General features: G+C 34.2%; 1 protein-coding gene across 2 annotated transcripts in view; it reads right to left on the bottom strand.

Moving 5' to 3' along the window:
- Efr3a (EFR3 homolog A) overlaps window positions 1–23,933 on the bottom strand; it is an 84,002-nt gene that overhangs the window by 5,151 nt on the left and 54,918 nt on the right. For both annotated transcript variants that reach the window (XM_069991419.1, XM_069991420.1), the window contains exons 8-22: window positions 23,116–23,194; window positions 21,664–21,799; window positions 19,350–19,511; window positions 18,315–18,429; window positions 16,532–16,583; window positions 14,604–14,776; window positions 14,129–14,204; window positions 12,380–12,541; window positions 11,462–11,593; window positions 10,567–10,634; window positions 8,733–8,860; window positions 5,710–5,801; window positions 2,282–2,330; window positions 1,181–1,284; window positions 718–767 (exon numbers count right to left, since the gene is read on the bottom strand). In XM_069991419.1, the coding sequence (XP_069847520.1) occupies window positions 718–767; window positions 1,181–1,284; window positions 2,282–2,330; window positions 5,710–5,801; window positions 8,733–8,860; window positions 10,567–10,634; window positions 11,462–11,593; window positions 12,380–12,541; window positions 14,129–14,204; window positions 14,604–14,776; window positions 16,532–16,583; window positions 18,315–18,429; window positions 19,350–19,511; window positions 21,664–21,799; window positions 23,116–23,194 (1,578 nt within the window). The remainder of the gene's footprint in view (window positions 1–717; window positions 768–1,180; window positions 1,285–2,281; window positions 2,331–5,709; window positions 5,802–8,732; window positions 8,861–10,566; window positions 10,635–11,461; window positions 11,594–12,379; window positions 12,542–14,128; window positions 14,205–14,603; window positions 14,777–16,531; window positions 16,584–18,314; window positions 18,430–19,349; window positions 19,512–21,663; window positions 21,800–23,115; window positions 23,195–23,933) is intronic.

Genomic DNA, 23,933 nt, shown 5'->3' with positions numbered 1-23,933 from the left:
CAGGCAGGTGACACATGTCTGAGTCCCACTAAAGCAGGGTCTCAAGTCCAGGCCAGAATGGATGACAATGAGACCCGTCTCAAAAAGACAAAAGCCAAGCAGACTAGAACAGTCACCAACATTCTGAATTGTAAGACAAAAGGCAGAAGCAACACAGACTTCACTGATTAACCTAAGATCATGTGGAAGCTTTTTCTCTGCAGTGAATCTAGAAAATGCCTTTTTTATGGGCTGCATTAAAATATAAAATATGACACCATTATGTTCTAGAGCCTAGTAACTCACAAAGGACTCATATGGCCATGATGTAGGAGTGCTTAAGGGAAGTCAATGATTCGAGTGTGCTATCTGCACAAGGTGCATTGTGACTGCCCTGGAAAGAATCACAGCAAACTGCAGTGATTCAAAGCAAACAGCTTCCTGGTGAAAGGTACTAGAATGGGTGTCTTCCTGGTCACTCAGAAGTCCTCTGAGTACCAGCATAAGGGAATGAATGTCTCAGAGGAAACTAGAAAAGCTAGGAGAGAACTGGACAAGAAGCACCATCAGGCTCCACCTGTTAAACAGAATGACTACGAAGACTAAGGCTCACCTAGCATTGAGTTCAACCTCAATGAAAAGCAGTTATTCCAACACAACCAGCCACCTTCATAGAGGTCTACACGTTTCTATTTTGGTGCAGTTGTGGTATTACTATTCTGGTAACAAAATCCTTACCGTATGGTGAGTTCCAAGATCTGAGCAAGTCTATCATGAAGCAAATTTGCCTGTGAAGTTGAAAAAAGGTTAAGAAACCTTTTATTATCTTCAAAATACCTAAGAAACACATACTACTTAACTATTAAGCTAATGCTTTACTGCTGCTTTAATGTTTTGGTTTGATCTGTCCCTATTGTAATTTAATGTAGGATTCCTCTTTTATTTGTTCCCTTTTCTTATCTCACTACTAAAAACTACAGGAAAAAAAAAGTATCAAAGCCACAACCGTTACAAATATCTAATCTTTGATCTGCCATTCCCATCAGCCCTGCCAAATCAAGAATTATTTTGGCTTTATTCTGTGCCTTCTATGTCCAGTCCTGGTCTGATACACTTCCCTGTACTCCCCAGGCTTGTAACAGACCACGAGGAGTCCCACAGAATCCAGCCCCTTCCGCCTCCTCTCCCTCTGCTCACTTACTTTGGATTCACACTGTGCTGCTATTTCTTCAAATGGTGCTTTCTGGAACTTCTCTATTACAAGTCGTCTCTTTTCCTTTTCCTGTTCTTCCATTCCATTGGTGTCTACATAAGTGTTTACAAAGACCCATTAAAAATTTCATGAAACAAAATGACCGTAAGAGTGAATGTTATATAAACATTAAAAATCTTTTTTCTTTTCTTTTTGGGGGGTCCGGTCGTGGGGCCTGGGCGCTGTCCCTTAGCTCTTCAGCTCAAGATTAGCGGTCTACCACTTGAGCCGCAGCGCCACTTCCGGCTTTTTTCTTTTCACTTATGTGGTGCTTAGGAATCGAACCCAGGGCCTCATGCATGCAAGGCAAGCACTCTACCACTGAGCCACCTTCCCAGCCCCAACATTAAAGCTCTTATTATATATATAATTTTATAAAATATTTTTTTAGCCGGGCACCGGTGGCTCAGACCTGTAATCCTAGCTACTCAGGAGGCTGAGATCTGAGGATCACAGTTCACTTTAAACCCAGTTTAAAATAAAATTTTATAAACAGAAAATATGTAAGATTTAAAGGTCTAACTTTATAAGGAAAAAACACAAAAGACAAGATACTTATCCCCCACATGTGAAAATAGAAAAATGTCACAGCCTAAGATCCTCTTTCATTGAATACTTTTGTCAAGATATAATAGGAGAGAGCAGCAACTTCCTAGACTTTACACAACTGTTAGGTCTTTTCTTAAGAATGGTTCTACATCATCCTGCACATAGAAAACACTAAATATTTTCTTACCTGAATCTTGAGTGGAGTAACTAAAATTGAATGGGTTCATTTGGAACCATACTGTCTAGCTTCTTCTACAACTTTAAGACAGATTTTTTTTTTTTTTTTTACTTCAGATCCTAAGAAAATTTGTGAAATTATTTAAAATTACAACTGTATCTTTTTGGCATAACTCTGCCAAACTATCTTAAGAACAGGAATGATGAGACAGGACGACTTCAACACATTAAAAATAAATGATATACGGTTTTCTATATATGCCTTGGTAAGGAAAATTAAGGAAGAGGTACACCTTAGGAGAAAGAAGAGAAAGCATGTCTCACCAATCGCTTTCTTCAGTGCCTCAAAGGTGATTTCTTCTGTGTTACTAACCTAGAGAAAATAATTTTAAGCATAAATAATTTTAAACAAAGTAGCTAAGAAATGTCAATACCTTTACCTAGTTATAGCTAAGAATTTTCACAATTACTTTCATCATCTTTGTGATTATACTCCAAACAATAAATACTCTCTGCTTTTTGTTAGGCTGTCAACCATGGCCTACTGCAATGTTCCCAAAACAAGTGCATGGACATATCCTTACAGTGGTGGAATCAGCCTAGCCGCAAAACTCAACTTACTTTTAGAGACAGAACATACTACAGTATGGCTACATGCAATGAGATTTGAAGCCCACTCACTGAATAGTACTACATAGGTACACAATGCTTCGAAACAACAAAAGCTGAGATTATTACACAATCCAATCTAGCTAATATTCTATAGCCTTTATGATTTTCATACAACATTTAGCTTTCTAATCAAACACAAAATATCTAAGATTTTTAAAGGTTTCAAAGTAAGAAATCAGAGGTGTCCATTGTTAAAATAAGCACATTCCATCTCCTAAGGTTTTTATTTTCTGTAAATACCCTTTAATTTTATTTCTCAGTATCTTTTTCTTCTCACCCCTGGGTACTGTGTTTTGAACTTTGGTTCTTACGCTTGCTACACAGCAAGCAATTGCTGAGCAATAGCTACAACCTTATTTTCTGTGTTATTTTTGAGATAATGTCTTGCTTTCTGCCATTCTGGCACTATATGCTAGTCTTCCTACTGTAGTTAGGATAAGAAGTGTGTGCCTCTGTGTCCTGCTCTTCACTAACTCTCAACAACCTCAGCCTCCCAAGGAGCTAGGTTTACAAGTGTAATCCAACCGCACCTGGCTCAAATATCTCTTACTTTGAGATATGTAAAAGATATTAAAATCAGCTGCTTTATTTTTTAAGATTTTAAAAACAGCTAATGATACTTTTTGTGATAAAAGACAATAATACCTTCTGTGGCACCAGAACATTTTTAGAAAAAATAATATATCTAGTCACTATAGTATCTCTGACTAAAATTTAAGAAACAATACATGAGAGCACATGCCTGAGACTTTGGTCATCCCTAATTTTAGCTCATAAGCTTTTTTTGCTAAGTCTAAGGCAGCAACACTATGAAAGCAAAAGACTTCATGCTCTGCACTTAGCCTCTCTGTAATACAAAGGCTTTATGGCTGGAAATCAGCAGCAAGTGTTCCACGACCTCAGTTTTTCTACTGAAGGTTCACATTCTAGTTGAGGTCAGATTAAACTTGGGAATCTTCAGTTGCTTTGTTCTAGATATTTGGAGCAGACATTATAAGATTAGGTTCTGGCTGGTCACTTACTTATACCTAGAAACAATCTAACATTTTAATGAGAAAACTTGTTCTCAGACTTGGCTAATAGCTTTGGACTTTTAAAAAATAACTGTAGTAAAGGAGAAAGAACATGGGAAAAGTTAGGAAGCCATACTCTTAATTCCATTAACTTTAACTTCTAAGTACTTACTAGTAACTGGTCAATAACTACCTGATGTAAATTGCTCCTGCCCATGCAATAAAATTAGTTTTCACCTAGAGAGTAATTTTGTTCTACTGTCTGGAATTTGAACAATCATCTCTGAAATAAAAAAAGCATATTTAACAATAGCTACTGAGTTTGAAACTCAAACATGCTTGAATAAATGTGACAATATACTATATTTTTCAGATGTTCAATGTGAGATATATTTTAGTTAAGATTGATAGCAAATGGGAAACAAAATCTTTGGAGAGCTAATAAATGTATCACTAATGGATTTTAACATGAAATTCACATCTCACAAAATAAAAATTTTAAACACCCATCTAACCCTTATATTAAGCCATATAAATCCTTTTTTGGTTCATTTTATGCAATGGGCTCAAATGATAGGTACAAATTTTTGGAAGGCATAAAAACAGTTAGCAAAAGGAAAATGGAAAAATACCAGTGTAATAGAGCACTATAGAAAAGTCTATAAATGGAAGCTTTAAATAAATTTCTTCATTCAAAAGGTAATAGCAATTTCTTAATCATTTTGTGAGAGAACTAGCAAATAACCTCTTTGTTAGCAAGAACTAAAATTAAAGTGGCTTTGAAGAAAGAGGTGAATTAAGATTAAGTAGACAAAAAACTTTAACCAGAGGGGACTGGGAAGGTGGCTCAGTGGTAGAGCGCTTGCCTTGCATGCATGAGGCCCTGAGTTCGATTCCTAGTACCACATAAGCAAAAAGAAAACAGCCAGAAGTGGCGCTGTAGCTCAAGTGGTTGAGCGCTAGCCTTGAGCTGAAGAGCTGAGGGACAGTGCCCAGACCCAGAGTTCAGGCCCCATGACTGGACCGAAAAAAAAAAACTTTAACCAGACTTAATGTCCTAATTTTTAAAATGAATTCTTAACTACCTAATGTTAACCTTCTAGCTAAACTAGTTAATACTTAACTATTCCCACTGCTCAAAATATCTTAACAGAAATTATTAACGGGAAGTTGAATGGTATAGAAGATAGAAGTTAGATGGTTGTTTCTTGACCACTGAATAATCTTAATTTCTGAAAATGAAAGAATTGGTAGGGTTTGGGAGGGGTGGGGTGAACGAAGGTTGAGAGAAGATGTGTTCAGCCAACTTCCTTTCCTTTCTTTAATGTGGCTTTTTCCAAAGAGAAATAATGAAGTATACAGAAGGCAAACAATGGATAATTCACAGGAGAAGGCTAACTTACAGACTAGCATTTCAGCACTTTTATTTGGTTATCAAAAAATTCAGTGGTGATTTGTGTGGGATAAAACCTGATTGCCTGTTGCTTTTCTCATTTGTAACTTTGAAAATTAACTTTGGTGCTCTACTACATAGGAAAACACTACACATATAGGTTGTTGCTGACAGTCAGAGCTCTTTAATAGTTCTCTAGTACAGCCTGAGATACATCCATCATATCTACTACTCAAGAGGATAAATCGGTCTGTACAGGGAAAGTTTGATGCTTTCTAAAGGGAGTAGATATTTGATTCCACACAAGGAATATAGTTCCACATACTACTGTTAATTTATGCTTCTTGAATTAAAAATAAAGGCTCTAGAGAGTTTAGCAGTTTACTAACAGGCCTTGTATGGCATTACTTATGAAAAACTTTTATTATATTGAAATAAAACGTAAAAACCTAAGAATATACAGTATTAAATTTATGTATCTTTCCAGACTGCTGAAATGAGTTCCATTATACCTAGTTAGATTTGGTATCTTCTAACAATGCAGTTGATTTGGGGATTAAACATAACAAAAGTAGAGCTGTAGTTGTCCCTGTTTGTTAGTGAAGAGGGCAAAAGTTTCTTTTAAGGGATGTCAATCTTAGGACAGTAGTGCAGCCTAAACTTCCAGAACTTACCACATCATCAGAAGGAATGCTGTTAGATAAAATATCCACTTGAATTGATACAGTATCCACAATACTTTTCCTTCTAGAAAGACGATCTTCATCTAAAATAAAAAAGGTTTTCTCCATTATTTGTTAGTCAAATGTTACACTGATTTTCATTTATACTCTTATTTCGGACCCTAAAAAAATTTCAGAAAGTTAACAGGTGATATCAAGCACTTGTTTTCACACTTGAAAAAAGGTAATCATTATATATATATATATATAGATAGATAGATAGACACATATAGACACACACATATAGTATATGGAGAGAGAAATGTTTGGGTTCATGATAACATAACACAAAAAGGATACATAATCAGAACTAAATATGCTTAGCTTAATTGAAAATTCACAGAATTGGCTTACATCTAGTTTTTTGTTTTTTTTTTTTACAAAACAGTAGCTGTTATAGAATCGTTGTTTGAGAACCAGTGTTTACAGTGAATTTGTGAATTAAAAGAATCTGCTGGTTTGGTAAATAATTAATTCTCTACAATTTAGGTCATTCTCTCCAATGTTTTTTTGTTGCATTTTTTTGTTTTGTTTTTTCCTTTGTAATTTGATCACCTGAAGCGCTCTGTTTTTACAAACTTGTTGGCCCAGTCTGAACCCTTTGAAGGAGATAATCCCACCCCAACTTCCTTTCTCTCTTCCTAATCACTCTAGCATCCTAACCCACTTTCTGCTTAACCACACCATGAAAATGTGATTTGCGCTTTACAAATATCTCTGCATACTTTCTTTACTATCCTTTTCTACTTCAGTATGCCATATTCAACAGACCCACATTAAGTGATCAGAGACTGTTAGGTGTTACACTGACAGGACCAACTCGGGAGCATCAGTCCACAACATCAGACAGTTTAGTAAAGCAGGAAGACAGAAAATAAGCACAATTATACAAATAGTAAAGTGTGATAAAGAAAAGATGCTGAGACCGCCTACCAATCCTAATTACATCAGAAAGAAAGCTATCCTGTACATCCCAAAAATACAGTAGATTAAAGGCTGACTGACATTTTCAAGTGTCTACTGGCATTTAGAAATGGCTACTTCTAAAGAAGGATCTAGGAAGCTTCAAGTCAGGTGTGTCTGTTCATTCAGATGCTAACACCAGTTCTGGAAGATAATAATAATGCCTCCTCTCCTACGTTCACTTGTCTCCTGCTTTCCACTGCCCTCTCAGAACTGCAGAGCTCATGTTTCCTCCTCCATCCCTAAAAGAAGGCTGGAAGTGGTCTGTCCACCTGCCTAACACACAAGCCCTGAGTTTAAATCTCAGTTCTGCCAAACAACCAGTGATCATCCCTAAAAGAAATCTAAAGTTACCTAAATCACATCTTTGGTCTCAGAGTTGCAGCTGGCACCTTGGATGTAATCTACAGACACATGGAAGACTGACCAGTGGAAATCCAGCGTTTCTTTTTCTCTGTCTGATTTCAATTCGTCAATTCTCTTTGGCATATCCTAATGCCAATTCTAACATTTTCTAATAAACCATCTTTATTTACACACTTTCTTTGAAAGAGTGTGCAACTATTCAAAATCTTGATCTTTTTTAACCTTAACCTTAATCTTAGGGTAACTTTCAATCTTTTTTACTAATATATCTCCTCCCTCTATAGTACTGAAAAAGATAGAAGCATTAGGAAAGAGAATAATGTCTTTTCTAGAGTGGAAGGAACTGAGAAGTAAAAACCACTTGTTTTAAAAAATATCTACAAACATTCATTACAAATGAGGAACTAATGCAAGAGGGAAAAAGGAAATACAGCTAAAAGGAAGGAACAGCAAATTAATAACTAAACTAAATTTACAACTATATAAAATATACAGCCACGGGCTCCATTTTCTAAAAAGCACATTTACTGAAGCAAGGCAAGGGAAAAGGTCATCTACACTAATGGCTCAATTTACCTTTGTACTTGTGCCTGCGCTTATGAGGCTTTTTGCCTGAAGGAAAAAGAGCTAAATCCAAAGTATAAGAAAATGTAAAGTCTTAAAAACAACCTTTAATTAAAAAGTGGTACTAATTTATTTTACGTTTTATGTTTTGGATACAGGTCGCCGTAGGCAGCAGTGCGGGGCGACCACAGACTTGTTATGTAGTTCATGCTGGCCCCAAACCTGTGATTCTCCTGCTGGACTATGGATGTGGATCACCACACTTGGCCTACTCATTTTATTTTGAAAGAATTTGTGAGAACAGGATTTGTTATAACATTTTAAGGAAAATGCAAAAGTATCTGTGGCCATCTGATAGACTATAATGCAAATAATGTAAGAATCTGTATGTTTTGGATCTATGTCATCGAAAGACCACTACTTGCAAAAAGTATACTACTTTTTTGAGTAGTCTAAATTAACTGGAATCCAACAGTTCCATTACAGCACAGATGTACCCCAAAGGAAAATCTAGTTTTTCTAGCACATTTAATATAATCATGAACTGACAATACAAAAAAACTGAATCTAAGATACCATGTAGAGTTACATTCTAACTCAACAGAACTATTTTTAGTCAATGGAAAGAATAGAAATAGTTAGCAGAAAAAAAAGTATTCCTATCATGAATATATCTCGTTTTTAATAAATTCTTTCAAATGAGAAAAGTTTCCTAATTTAAACTCAATAATCACAAGCCATTTATTAAACAATTTCTATACATTACTTAGTAAAGAGCTTCTATAAGGATACTATGGTTTAATGAAAAAAGATTTAATTTTTCTTCTCTGTTTAAAAGACAGTAATAGGCATAATAACATGACTGAAATACTAAATAAAAACCTGTAAGAACATTTTTTGCTTACACTTAGAAACAAGGTTTTCAAAAGCAAAAACTTAAGAATTCATATTGTTTAAAACAGTTTAAAAAGGCTTTGCTATAGTAATGATACATACTCAATTTTCACTACCATGTAAGATAGTGAATTTGGAACTAAATCTAAATCAGTCACAAATGTCAGAGCTGCAACTCTTCCTCTTACCTGTTACTTGCGGCACATAGGGTACTGAGAGTTTCTCAACACTATATCCACTTCCACCTAGGGACTCTGCAATCTTGTTGGTCAGAAAGTACAAATTTTTGTCATGCTTTTCTAAAGACTTTGGAAGCCTGTTGGGTTGATAAAAACAACAGTCATCTAATATTAATTCCTAAGCAAAAACAAGTAAGCAAAAAATTCTAGGTTCAGAATCTCGATATCCTAAACACAAACATAAACTGTAGTTAATGCAAAAAGCAGTGTATTTTAAGGGAGTAATCTGAGTTCTTTAAAAAACATATGGCTATTGTCCTATGTATTAAATATGCTATGATTTTTCTCCCAGCAATATTTTACTAATTAATTCAACCTTGTATATATATAAATATATACATATATATATGTATATATAAATATTATATATATATAATGATATATAAATATTAATAATGATATATAAATATTAATAATATAAATATATAATAATATAATATATATAATATATATAATATATATATTATATATTATATATATATTATATATTATATATATTATAATATATTATATATTATATATATATTATATATATATAATATATATATATTATATATATAATATAAATATATAAATATAAATAATGATATATAAATATTAAAGGATGAACAAATAAAGTTCAGTCTTAATTTTTGTGCTAAGTAAAAATCTACTGAGAGGGAAAAGCAAAATTGCAGTTGACTGATCGTTCACGAAAAGCCCATCAACCAGTAAGCTTCAGAGCGCTTATTCGGCCACAGCAGGCTCACCCTTCCTATGTAATGCTGCTGGACTCAGCATGGCATTGTTTCCAGAGCCAAAAGTTTGAGTTAAATATGGGAGTACTATTATTCATACAATTGCTTTTTGGAAAGCAAGGAAGAATATAAAGTATAATATATCAATTTTCTTTCCTTTATCTTTGTCACTCAGTTTTATGAGTATTACTCTCTATTACTGAAAGTTTTTTTTGTTTTGTTTTGTTTTTTTTGTTGGTCATGGGGCTTGAGCTCTGGCTTGGGCACTGTCCCTGTGGCTCTTCAGTTCAAGGCGAGAGCTCTACCGCTTGAGCCACAGCGCCACTTCCAGTTTTCTAGTGGTTTATTGGAGATAAGAGTCTCACAGAGCCGGGTGCCGGTGGCTCATGCCTGTCATCCTAACTACTCAGGAGGCTGAGATATGAGGATCGCAGTTCAAAGCCAGCCCGAGCAGCAAAGTACGTGAGACTCATATGTCCAATAAACCACCAGAAAACCAGAAGTGGCGCTGTAGCTCAAGTGGTAGAGTACTAGCCTTGAGCTGAAGAGCTGAGGGACATCAGGCCCAGAGTTCAAGCCCCACAACCGACAAAAAAAAAAAAAAAGACTCTCACAGACTTTCCTGCCTGGACTGGCTTTGAACTGTGATCCTCAGATCTCAGCCTCCTGAGTAGCTAGGATTATAGGCATGAGCCACTGGCATCCAGCTATTACTGAAAGTTTTTAATGGGATATTTTATTTTTGAAATGGAGTGCTCACTGTGAACAGACAAAAAAAACACTAAAGAGATATTCATATTTTAAAAATGAGATTTTTTTTCATTTGTTTTCGATAGTGCCTCCTTGTATATAGGAGTCTACATTTATAATATACAAAATACTTGTTATACATCTCCCTTCTTTATTAAGGGAAAAAGAATGACAGAAAAATGAGAAAATGATTACGACAAAGTATCATTGTATGTGTATATATACAACAATAATTTGTTTTCTATAATCATTGCTGTTTTCTCTAGGCAGCCTTAAAATGTGAAGAATTAACTTACATGCACTTATCTCTGAAAATATGCTCTGGGAGAAAATAAGGAGCTTCCATAGTTCTAATTTCAATAACCTGAAAAAAATACAAACATCAAATAAAAGAGAAATCAAAAACTATTAGGACCCTGCAATAATCAATTGAAGAAACCAAAAAACAATCTTTAAACATATATGCAATACCATCACCGTTTATTTTAGGATTCAAGTTAAGAGCCCAGATGTATAGTTCATTTGTTTTTACATTATTTTAAAATGTCAAGTATTAAAAAGCAGATATACTTAAAAAAATTTTAAACAGAGGCACTCTGCACATATTTGTGTCTCTGACTATATAGGCACTGCCTATTTTCTCAAATGCTTCTTTGATGAATTTTATTTCCCCGAATGTACTTAAGATTCTGTATTTTAATAAAGACTGAATACGTGCTTTTAGTTTCATAAAAATGATTATTTTTGACAAATGTGTTTAATAGAGGCCTTGTGCTGCCAAGTAAGTTAGGTATTCTGAAACATAAAATCATGCAAGTGGATGAGTTATTGTTGAAAAAAAATGAAATTAAAAGATGACAATATTCTAAGAGACACACTAGTCCAACTTTGAGATCTACCTCAGATCTACTATTACAAAATAATAAAAAGTAGCACAACTTATGGAAATTTAGATAATAAGATTATAATAATGGCTCAATGGACAAAAGTAAAGAAGAAATGATATAGAAGAACAAAACATATCCTAATGATCTTTAAGATACTAACAGCTACAATCTCAATTTAGTCACCTCATATTTTTATGGAATTGTACTTATAATTTGACATATAATTATCAAAATTAAAAATAATCATTCTGGAAAATTAGCCATTTTTTGAAACAAATTTTAAGGATTTTTTGTAACGCATTACCTTGCTAATGTGCTGGCAAAATGCAGGAACAGCTATCATCTGACTTACAAAGTTGAGATAAGCGGCAACCAGTGCCATAATTCCACACCGATGGAACATGGGCAAATTATCCTCATTGATAATCGCACTGTCCTTTAATAAAAAAGAAACACATACCCAATAGATTCAGATTTCTTCATTTTTTTTTTTTGTTTGTTGGTCATGGGGCTTGAACTCTGGGCCTGGGTGCTGTCCCTCAGGTCTTCAGCTCAAGGCTAGCACCCCACCACTTGAGCTACAGCACCACTTCTGGTTTTCTGGTGGTTTATTGGAGATAAGAGTCTCAAGGACTTTCCTGCCTGGGCTGGCTTTGAACCATGATCCTCAGATCTCAGCCTCCTGAGTAGCTAGGATTACAGGCATGAGTCACTGGCGCCTGGCTTCAGAAGTTAATCTTTAGAAGAATCAATGCTCATCAACCATAGTTGAATCACAGAACTTAAATGGCTCTTTCTTAGGAAAGCCATTCCTGTTCACTGTCTCTCATACACAAAAACACATCACAACACAGAGATATTGACAGCGATAGAAAATGCCATCCTATGTTCTCTTTTTATTCTGTAACATGCAATACAACTAGCCATGTGACATATAGAATATTTTTCCCTTTTCTTTTTTTTTTCAGTACTGGGCTTCAAATTCTGCCTTGAGTTTGACAGGCAGGTACTCTTTCACTTGAGGCTTATTTTCAGACCTACAATTATTAACCTTGAATGATATTTAGTACACAATATGCACTTATCAACATGAATGTGACCAGCATCTTGAGTACAACTAGATCTCAAACTGAAATTCTTGTTCTTAAATAAATGCAACAATTCTTTAGAAAGTAAGTATGCTTCATTAAAAGGAAAGAATAAAAAGGTTATAAAAACATACCTGTAAAGCAATGGCCAATCGGATAAGGTCAATAACTACCTCTTCATTAGCTAATTCAATAGTTATAAGAGCAAGAGAAGTATATAGTAGTTCATAGTTTTTTTGAACATTGTCTTCTTCTTTACACCCCAAATATATGTGCCGATATAGCTGTTGGCCATTCTGAATAGACAAAAAATTAACTCTGCTTAAAATGCAATAAGGGTATATTTCACAACTTTCTAAAAAGTAGTTATGTTACTTCATAATGTATCATGAAAGAGAAACTTAAGATAATAATCTGACTGTCAAATTGTATTTCATTATTAACATCAACAAATAGGCTAGCCTACAAACTAAGAGTAGAGTTATAAGAGTAGAGTTAAAATAGAGTATGAGTAGAGTTAAAACAAGAAAAATAGTATATACACAATATTTCCAGTGTAAATAATAAGAATGTTTTATTATAATTTGAGAAAACAAAAGCAAGACTGTGGATTGGTCTGAGGGAAAAAAATAAATTGGATAGTAGAATCCTGAGAGACAGTTCTAAAACACAGTGTTGACAATAATGAAAAATACTTTTTTGATGGGGACATGTGATTTTCTTATCTGGGAATAATCCTGCACTGCTGTTTGGGAGCATGTCAGGAAGAGCATGGGCAGGCGCTACAACACTTCTGAAGTTTCAAAGGCAGGTCTCAAGCTTATTCAATGGATGAGGTCATAGGTCCTTCTACTCCCACAGGGACTTTCAAGAAGGTCCGCCCCTCAGCAGGCCTACACATGCTATGTAATGGAGTATTAGCTAATGAATATTAACTCGTAATGCATGTAAAAGCCTCACCAAAGCATTCCAAATGAGAGCTAACAGAAATAAGAACATATTTGCTATCTTGAGTCACTGTGTAGTAATGACCTCCAGTGGGGCCTTAGTGACCGACTATATGCGACAACCACACTTCTCGTAATTCTGATACCATGTAGTGAACATTTGGTTCTTGTTTGTTGTTGTTTTGGCTCCAGATATGAAGCTATGCTCTTCTATCAGAGCACTTCATGTCTGAATTTAGTATTCAGGTATCTACCTTTCTGAATCCAGTTTTGTCTGTCTTTCAAACAGTTCTATACTTTGGTAGGAAAGAAAGGTCTTATATGTCAGGTCCTTTCAAGCCTAAGAAGGCCTATAGGCTACTGATCATCATTAACAAACATTACAACAATTGTTATGAGTTTAGAGTTCAGGTCCCCTAAGTAATTCACATACCCACTCTACCAGGTAAATAAAAATAAAATTTGGCAATATGTGCTACAACAATAGTGTGTAATGATTTCATGAAGTAGTGAATTTAAAGAACGTATCTTCTATTACTTGAAATTACTTTTACATGGACTCAGGGGAATGGAAAGACACAGCATAATACACATGCCACTATGTTCAGGAAACAGTGCAAATATTTGTCTACAAGAGAAGAGTAATTGGTGACAAACTGATAGCACCAATTCCACTGTAGGAATTTCAGGAAGACATTTTACTTAAAAGAAGAATTCTGGGGCTATAGCATGCAGCAGGCTAGGGTCCAAGTTAAACACAGGCTCAGGCCACTGTCAGGACCACTGTGGGAGGGTAGAGAAGGTAAAGCTGGCAGCACAAGATCTTCCAATTCTAAGTCCTATAGAATCACTTTAGGATCGCCCATGAGTATAACAACTAACATTCAAGTGACTATCGCCCACATCATACATTTGTTTCTTAGGATATGCCCTTACCTTTTTCATGAAACTTGTGTCTTGCCTACAAATTTTTTCTCTTTTTATTTTCAGATCAGCTACATCTGGTATTATTCTAGAAACAATCAATATATCATTTTTAATCAACGGCACATTTTATTCAAATACCTTGCCTTTTAAAATTGCTTCTCTCTTATTTTTATGAACATTCTTAATATGCTTCTATGAACTACTGAATTATCACCTTTAATAAAAACTACATGATCTTGACTCTCAGAGCCATTCTAAAGTTTAAAGCAAAACTAAAACTAAAAATCCACATAATAATTATTACTAGGTAGATAAGCTCTCAGCAGAGTACATTGACAGTCCAATATTTTTTACTTTTAATGCACTGCTTCAATATCAAATAAATAAAACCTAAAAACCCCAGACTGAAAACCTCACAATACTTAAACACCCTGACTTAACCTGAGAAGGTTATCATGAAGCCCATTTCACGATGACGTGCTACCTGATGCCTCGGAGCTTTGCCCTGTTGTCATGGCGGTCCATGAGGTTGTGCATTACTTCCAAGACTAACTGCCGCAGTTCATAATCTTCCATGAGAGACGGGGATAACAGAGGGTCCAGAAAAGACCCTGGCAGTGCAGTCACAATTGTCTTGGCTTTGTATCCAGAGGTTACCTGGATACAGGGAGGGAAATAAAAAAAATTTAAAAAGTTGCATAGAGTCCTTGGTAAAATCCTCACATTATTTTATGTCTATACATTTAAATCAAAAGAAAGAATGGACATCAGCCAGAGGAAAAATATAAAGGAAATTTGTAGGGTGATGACTTTATTGAATTTTCAAAAACAAAAAAATCCAAGAATGAAAATAGTTCCCATTTATTATGAGCTACACAGAATTCTAAGTACTAAGTATCTACTTTGTCTTCACCACAGACCTATAAGGAAGCTACTAGTTTACCCCGATTTTATAAAGAGAAACTGAGGCTCAGATAGGTTAAGAATACATGTGATAAGCAGCCAGGAGGAAGAAGATATAAAGAGATTATGTGGCAAAAGATATTGGTCAATCTTGCAAGTGATAAATTTTAATTTGAAAACTATCATTCTCAGGTATGTAGTAGTTTAACAGCAATATATTTTCATTTTGGAAAACTGTAGTGTATTAGTTACTTGATTTGATAGCATGACTGCCTCCGTTTCATCTGAATTTAAAAAGCTTTTCAGGAAAGCTATTTATCATTTTAAATGGTATATACAGACATCATACTATAGTCTAGTCAGGATGTGAGGCACAATTCACATATGAAATCTGTTTAAAGGAAGTCAAGATTTAGAGCATTTTGGGTGAGGAATTTCAACTTGTTTTCAGGATTGTAAAGCACATTTGGACAACCTGTGAGGTAGAGGTGATTTTTTTTTAAGCAGAAAAATGCGTAGAACAATTGTTACCCAGGGGGGAAAAATATTCATGCCTCATACTACATACAAAATTAACTTCAAAGTGAAGTTCTAAATATGGGAAAGTCTAATTTTTGAGAAAATTTAAAGGAAATTTAAAACATGATGTTGATATTCTCAGAGCAGGTAGGTAATGAGTTCACAAACATGACACAAATGAAAAGGCACCTAACACCTGGGAAAGGCTGTACAAATCTTTGTGTATTAAGTTCACAACTACCACATGACGAGTAGCAGAAACTCTAAAAATGAAACCAAAAAGGCTATTTCTCTGCACTTATACTCAAGTATAAGATACTGTTTTTAAAAAATGAGATCAAATACAAGGAAGAGCTCTAGAATAAATCTGAAAGTTATTAATTCTGAAAGAGCACACATTTCACACAACTCACCCTTACTTTTCTTTAACATTATGCCAGGTAGGTAAATTGAAGATGAACATAATAACCATGAACCAATCAAGGCTCAGTATCTGGTATGCCTTTCCTTTCGGTTTGGGTATGTCTTTCTTTCCTTTGTAGCTTTCTATAGCCAAAATTACAGTGGTAAATTTTCATTTTTATGAAATACTTTCCTAACAAGGCATTATTTGAACAGTATGTAAAAGAGCACGACATAATATGTAGAAAAATTAGTCTGAGTTCTATTCTTTAGCTCCATGATTCTAGTGAACCCCCTCAACTCCTATTTACTGTTTCTGAGCCCTCATATTTCCAATTCTAAAATAAAATTTCTGTTTTCTGAACATTTCATCATAATGAAGTACATGTAGGTAAGTTAAGGAACAAATAGGAAAACATACAGCATAACAAAAAAAATCATTAAGAGTTGAGTATATACACTGGAAAAACAACTAGCTATAATTTCTTAACTGAATAAGATAGCAAGCTGACAATGTGAAGTTATTCTTTTAATTTTTTCAATATATTTAAAGATTCTTGTCTGCTTCACCTGCATTAAAGTCCTTACCATAAGCAAAGATCTCAGCAACATTATTTGGATCCTCCTAGTTCCCAAATCTCTAAAAACAGTAAAAAACAGTAGTAATATTAATAGCAATGAACATTCACAGAACTTTACTTAAAATATTTTTCTTGATTTTGAAAGTTTATTATTGGCTAAATAGATTTTATAAGTGATGGCTTACTTTAAAAAATAAGGTGAAATTGGGCTGGGAAGGTGGCTCAGTGATAGAGTGCTTGCCTCCCATTCATGAGGCCCTGGGTTCCATTCCTCAGCATCACATAAGCAGAAAAAAAAAAACAGATGTGGTTCTGTGGCTCAAGTGGTAGGGCGCTAGCCTTGAGCTGAAGGGCTCAGGGACAGCGCCCAGGCCCAGAGTTCAGGCCCCATGACCGACAAAAAAAAAAAAAAAAAAAGACTTAAAACAGTTAAATGTAAAAGAAACAAGTCTGAACAAAAAAATTAAGTTATTGTCTCAAAGACATCAGACAATATAGATAATGATGAAATGAAAATTAAACCATACGAGTATAAAATTAAGCAACCAAAATTGGTACTGAAGTATTTTACTATATACAGCCTAAGTATGTACAACTATTTGATGTTAATCAAAACACTTTTATAAAAGTCCAAGGAGATAAAAATGTTAAGTACTGTGGCTGATCATGGCATACCATATACAGGTAATGCATGATTACCCTCTACTTCATAATTCAAATTACATAATTTTAAAGCAAAATTGTACTTTGTTGTTTTATTTATTCTTTTTACCACTAATAACCCTTTCCCATTCTTTGAACCATCTGCTCTTACCTATTTAATGATACATGTTAAAGAACTATTCATCCACTACAATTACAGTATTTTTTCCAATTATTAATATTATACATATTAAATTATTAATATTTAAATTATTACTTTAATTGTACATATCTATTTGGCACTGTGTAAAAATTTAATACATGTACACAATGTGTAACAATCAAATTAAGGTAGTTAGCATTTCCATCTCAAATATTTAACAAATATTATGAGCACATAATAATTGTATATTTCTTAATAAATTAGCAAAACAAATGTCATAAATAAATCTTAAGCATGTCACACCAAATCAAATCTATAAAATATAGGGGAAGCTGGGTACCAGTGGCTCACCCGCCTGTAATCCTAGATACTCAGGAGACTGATATTTGAGGATCTCAGTTGAAAGCCAGCCCAGGCAGCAAAGTCCATGAGATTCTTACCTCTGACTAACCACCAGAAAACTAGAAGTAATGTTAGGGCACAAGTGGTAGAGCACTAGCTATAAGCTCTTGAAGAGCTCAGGGACAGTGCTCAGGCCCAGAGTCCAAGCCCCACACCGACCAAAAAAAAAAAAAAAAATTATACACACACACACTGGGGAAAGAACAGATAACCTTCACAATTACTTTTGTTTCTATAATTATAGTAATAAAATAGCATTCATGATATTCTGACAATTTCTAAAAATTTTACGGAAACTTGAAGCTTAGTTCTTTATATATGCATACACATAATGTCCAGGCTGAACAAATCTTTACTTGATTGATAAAGGCATAAAACTTTTGAGAATTTATGATAAGCTGAAAAATGTTTCTAAAAGAATGCAAATGTTGGTTCAATTACTTAGCAATATCTTTCACACCATGTAAATATTATTGATTTTCACTGAGCTTTTATAACTAAGATTAAATAAAACTCAACATTTAACTAATTTAATATTAACTTTAATCTAAGAGTAAATTCACATTTATATCTAAAAACATACCCTAGTTGGCTGATATCCAAAGTATGAGTAGATGTTCCAAATACAGGTACTTTGCCCATAATGAACATCATGATTTCTGACCTCTGATAATCTGGTAGGTTACTTCCAAAAAATCCTACAAAAATATTAAGATAAATCTTAATTTATATTTTGAACCAAAATTTTAAAATGCTATTAAACAATGATCCTGTTCACATTGTATATAATACTAAAGGTGCCATAATTTTCTCCTGTTCAAAAATCAGGTACAAGATATGTACTGTAGATAAAAACCTAGGTATATTATTAGTATTCTTATGAAACCTTTCCTTTATATTGTGAGTCTAAATTCTTGTTCAGTGGTCAGTAATTATACTGAGTTCAAATAGCGGTATCACCAAAAACAAACGCTGAAATCTTACTTGGTGAAATCTTACTGCATTTATTTGCTCTCATGTTTTAATTATCATGTTACTCTGAATGTGTTAAATTATAAAAATATTACTTGAGTGTGCTATATATACACATTTCATAGTAAGATATTTAAACAATAAATGAAATGTCCTAAAGTGATACCATAATATTGTGTTGATTAGAAGTCACTGAAGCAATTTAATTCTGTGAAAATAAGATTAGCTGATTTGATATGCAAAATATCACAAAAAATTCATATAAAATGAAGTAAATGTAAGAATCAACACAGAAGCGGGTTCACCAATATTGGATCAGCTTCCAAAATTGAAATATGTAAAGACTGCTAAAAATACAGCTTGAGTAGTATACATATATATTGCTACTATTTGCACAACATAAATACTCATGCACAGGTGTATGTACAAAGAGAGGAACCAGAAAGAGAGAAGGGCAAATAAAAAAAAAAAAGAAGTTGTGTAAGATGGTATGTCATTATTAAACTAGGTAAAGAACAGGGTATTCTTTGTTCAAGTATACAATTTTTACAAGTCCAAGCTATCATCCCTGTTTGGCAATGGTACTTTATGTGAGAACTTTTTCATCACTGTTGACTATGATAAGTGTGAATGGTGAAATACTCACCTATTGTTTGGATGATAGCATTCTGCACAATCTTCTCATCATTGTCTTTGGAACTTAAGGTGACACTGCCTACAGATCCCCTGTGTGAATCACTGGCTTCAAATTCAACACTAAGACGCAGGTGTTTGAGTAAGGTATTGAAGACTTCCAGCACTGTGGGCCCTGTCAAGGATTGGCTGTGAGCAGATACACTTTCCCAATAATGAGCATATATGAAAGCAATCTGACTTCCCAACGGCTTTTTTCATTATTTTCTAAGTATCAAAAATGCATAGTAATTTTTGAAATTTATTTTGTAATGTGAAGTATTTAATCAACAAGGTACTTTAATTATACCAGCAAACATTTACTAGGTATCTATAAGCAATTCCCTGTCTGATTATGCTATAAACATATAAAAATGTGTATGCGCACATTTACCTATCTAATCTGTAAAAATCAAAACAATGTATACTGAGATTATATTTAATTTGATTGTTGGATCAGAATCCATACAAATTATAGTATCTCACAGTTACACACAAAAAAATACTGTATAACTTACTAAATTAAATGAAGAATTCTCTTAGTGATGGGACAGAAACTAATCAGCCTATCAGATTCACTTCACAACAACTGATTTATTCTCTGCCTTTTGACTATAAGTAATCTTCACATGTTTCTATTACTGCATCTAGGGGTTTCATTTCTGGCCTTTATTCTCAATTAGAAACGTCCCAAGGAAAGGAGCCATGGTTAAGTACTTTTTCAAATGTACAGAGCCTAGCACACAATGCCTAACACACAACAGACATTAAGTATGGGACTTCAAAACATTATCACTTCAGATTTCAAATAACTTGCCAATCAATAGCTTACTTTTATTTTTAAAGATAAATTATGATAATGAAATGTCTGTAGACAAGTGCCCATCATTATTTAACACTGAAGAGCATTAGAATATCTCTTTTCATTTTGATTTTAAACAAAAATACTTCAATATTGCTATTACAGACCTTTCTAAAGAAATAATATACAGATGAAACATCTTGGCTCTTAACATGTTCTCTTCATTCCTGACTATACAGTTCTCAAGTCCTACTAAAGGAGCACAAGGTCTTTCCCTTGTACAGACAGTGGGGTTATAATGTATCTCTCTTCTCTCTCCTCCTTGCCCTTCCTCCTTTCCTCCCTCCCTTCTCCCTTCCCTCTATCTTTCTGATGCTGGTCCTGGGGCTTGAACTCAGATACTGTCCTTGAGCTTTTTAGCTCAAAGGTAGTAATCTATCACTTGAGCAGCAGTACCCACTTCTAGCTTTTTGGTGGTTTCCTGCCTGGGCTCATTTCAAACTGCAATCCTCAGGCTTTACTCTCCTAAGTAGCAAAGATTACAGGTGTGAGCCATTGGCATCAGCTATAATGCATCTCTGATAAGACTTACGTCTTTAAGATGGTCAATAAATTATAGGACTTGGTCGAAAATACATTTGCAATTTTAACTTCATACCATTTCTCTGACTTCTTTCCAACACTACACAATCTACAAATAGGTCATATAAGATTGATTTTGATGATGCTATCCATTTTATTTCCCTTCTTGGAGCCCTGGTTTTCTCATGATATGTGATCAAGTCTGCTTTATAGTAGGTAGAGTTAAGTACAAGTAAACTACAGGTTCAGTAAACCTGTCACCAGAAGTGTTTTAGATTTTGGAATATGTGCATGTGGGTAGGGATGCTTATAGGTGTGTGTGTATGTGTGGTTTGAATGTACACAGACATATCTACATAATCCATATAATGAGCTATTTTAGGGTTGTGTCCATAGTCTGAACATAAAATTCGTTTGTCCTTCACATATACATGTTACCCATAGGCTGAAGAGAAATTTACATTAGCTTTTAAATGCTCCTACATAAATTTTGACTATAATATCACATGGTGTTGGTTGCAGAATTTTACTTGTGGCATCATGTCAGCACTAAAACTAGTTTCAGGTTCGGAAGCATTTCAGACTACAGATTTTTGGATTAGGAATGTTTAATCAGTACTACTTTTAACTCTGTCTTCTGCCAATGCTCAGTAGATAAATTATATTTAAAAACCGCTGTCCAAATAGAAGGAAAAGATACTGATTGAGAAAAATGCTTATCTATGCACTAAATAACCCTGAGAATAATGACACAAACCCAAAATCTCAAGAGAAATCATAGCACATGCAAAACTATGTATACATAGTCAGAGCAGTACTTCACACACTGCTATGCCTACTGGAGAAATAGACCCTGAAACACAGTAATGCATTCCTTGATTTTGTTGTTCTGACAGGCACTTACCTATGGAACCTTTAGCAGCAATGGCAACAGCTTCTAACAGAACCTGAATGATACCTGCACGAACCCGTGGAGAGTCTTTCTTACGAGCATCAAGGTGTCCAAGAATCTCCTGGATGACATGGTGAGAATACTGAGCCTAAAGGAAGTTGACAGCAAAAAAAGTGGAGAATTCACATCCAGGTATTTCTGACTTTTCTTTAGTAACATAAATACCTTCATAACAATTTAGAAAGCTGAATCACCTGATGTGGGAACCCCATGTAATTAGAGTCTATCTTAATATGAAGGTAGCCATTTGATTTAATGCCCAACCAGGATACATTAGAGCCAGTAAAGTACTGAGTATTAGATAGCATTATTACTCTTCAATTGGTGACTTGGGGGCTATTATGTGCCTTCCTATAGCATTGAACATATCAGAAATGGGGAAAAAATGCACTTTATTTTCAAAAGTAACCAGGTATCAGACACATTATAAATACTTTACATGATGGTACTTTATTTCATGCACAAAAGCATTATGAGAAAAGTTCAATTCAATTATAACATGCAATTCAGTGCAAATAGGTCAAATAGTAACTTGCCAAAAGTTACAGACAAACTCTAAGAATATATAAAAGTAAAGTCTACTCTGACCAAAGTATGATTAAGAACCGAGCTCTATGCTGCACTTACCCCACTGACCCAGCACACAAAAGGCCCTGAGTTGCCTCACAAAAAAAGTAAATGGTGTCTAAAAGACTTCAAATCCTGTTTGAATTAAGAGCTAACCAGTTCTTTTCACATTTTGAGGGGTAAAAAACAACAACCCAACAACCAAAACAAGTTTTTTCCTTTGCAGTTAGGTATTTAATCATAAGGTTCTATTAAGACTGGTTAATAAGCTGGGTACCGGTAGCTCACGCCTGTCATCCTAGCTACTCAGGAGGCTGAGATCTGAGGATCGCAGTTCAAAGCCAGCCCAGGCAGGAAAGACTGTGAGCCTCCTATCTCCAATGAACCACTAGAAAACCGGAAGTGGCGCTGTAGCTCAAGTGGTAGAGCACTCGCCTTGAGCTGAAGAGCTGAGGAACAGCACCCAGGCCAGGAGTTCAAGCCCCATGAGCAACAACAACAACAACAACAACAAAGACTGGTTAATAAAAGTACGTCTCAATAGTAATCAGTAAATGAATGTTAGTTGTTACAGCAGCTAAAATAACTGCTGGTATAAGTGAATTCAAATACCAGTTCATCAGTTAATATAAATACATAATTCATATATTAAGCACATGAAAAATAAAGAGTGCCACCATAAAGGATTTTTATAAGATATTTTCCATCTTAGCAAATGAGAAAAATGAGACAAATTGCTAAATTAAAAACCCTTTTTATGCTAGTTTTCAATAGCTGCTCAATGATGTGTTTATCCATACAAATTACTTATATAAAGAATAGTTAACCAAATCTTACCTGAATAGAATACATTATGATTTTAAAGCAATGAACTGCAAATTCATTAGGATCCCATAATTTGTGATGATCTAAATGCCTGTAAAGTAACAATTAAAAATTGCTTTAACAATTCCCTGGTTAAAATCTTTCCTGCATAGCTTCTTTAACATTGCAAAGAAAAAGTTCTGACAATCTCACAATTTTAAGCTAAAATCACCCAATAATTACAGGTACAAATATAAAATATTATGGTCTCTACAGTGTAGCCTATACTTTCTTAACTCACATTAGCACTTAACTTATCTAGTATTCCAGTGAATGGTATCAGTGTCTTGTGCTCACTATTGAGTTAAAACATGTTACTCAAAATTCTTGCTGAATCATTCATATATTCCCCATAGAAACAAGTAGCAATGCAAATTTTAAAAAATCCTACTTCAGTATTAAACTAAAACATTCAGTAAAATATCCACAGCAACTTACCATCTCTGAAATTCTCAAAGTAGGCATGAATTCTTTATAGTGAAATGCTAAATCACTTTTTACTTTTGTTCAGTCCATATTTTATCATTATCATGTATGTTAATCATCCATCAAGTATGTTCATTATATATTCCCCAAATATCTGGTTCCTTACTTGTTCATGGCCTTTCACATTTAATTAATTAAATAGCTAACAAATAACTACATGTTATTTAATTAACAGTTGGTTTGAGTAACATACAATCAGGATTTAAGTTTAAGGATTTGTAGAAAAGAATGTAGCTAATTCAAGCTACTCAAGTTAATTTCATAATCTTGCTTCTAGTCTAGCCATCTTGAATTCTAACATTAAG

Source organism: Dipodomys merriami, unplaced genomic scaffold, assembly GCF_024711535.1.
Source record: "Dipodomys merriami isolate MVZ:Mamm:240054 unplaced genomic scaffold, mDipMer1.0.p SCAF_4, whole genome shotgun sequence".
Taxonomy (NCBI): Eukaryota; Metazoa; Chordata; class Mammalia; order Rodentia; family Heteromyidae; genus Dipodomys; species Dipodomys merriami.
The sequence above is the reverse complement of the archived record's forward strand: the minus strand, read 5'-3'. Positions and strand labels throughout refer to the sequence as shown.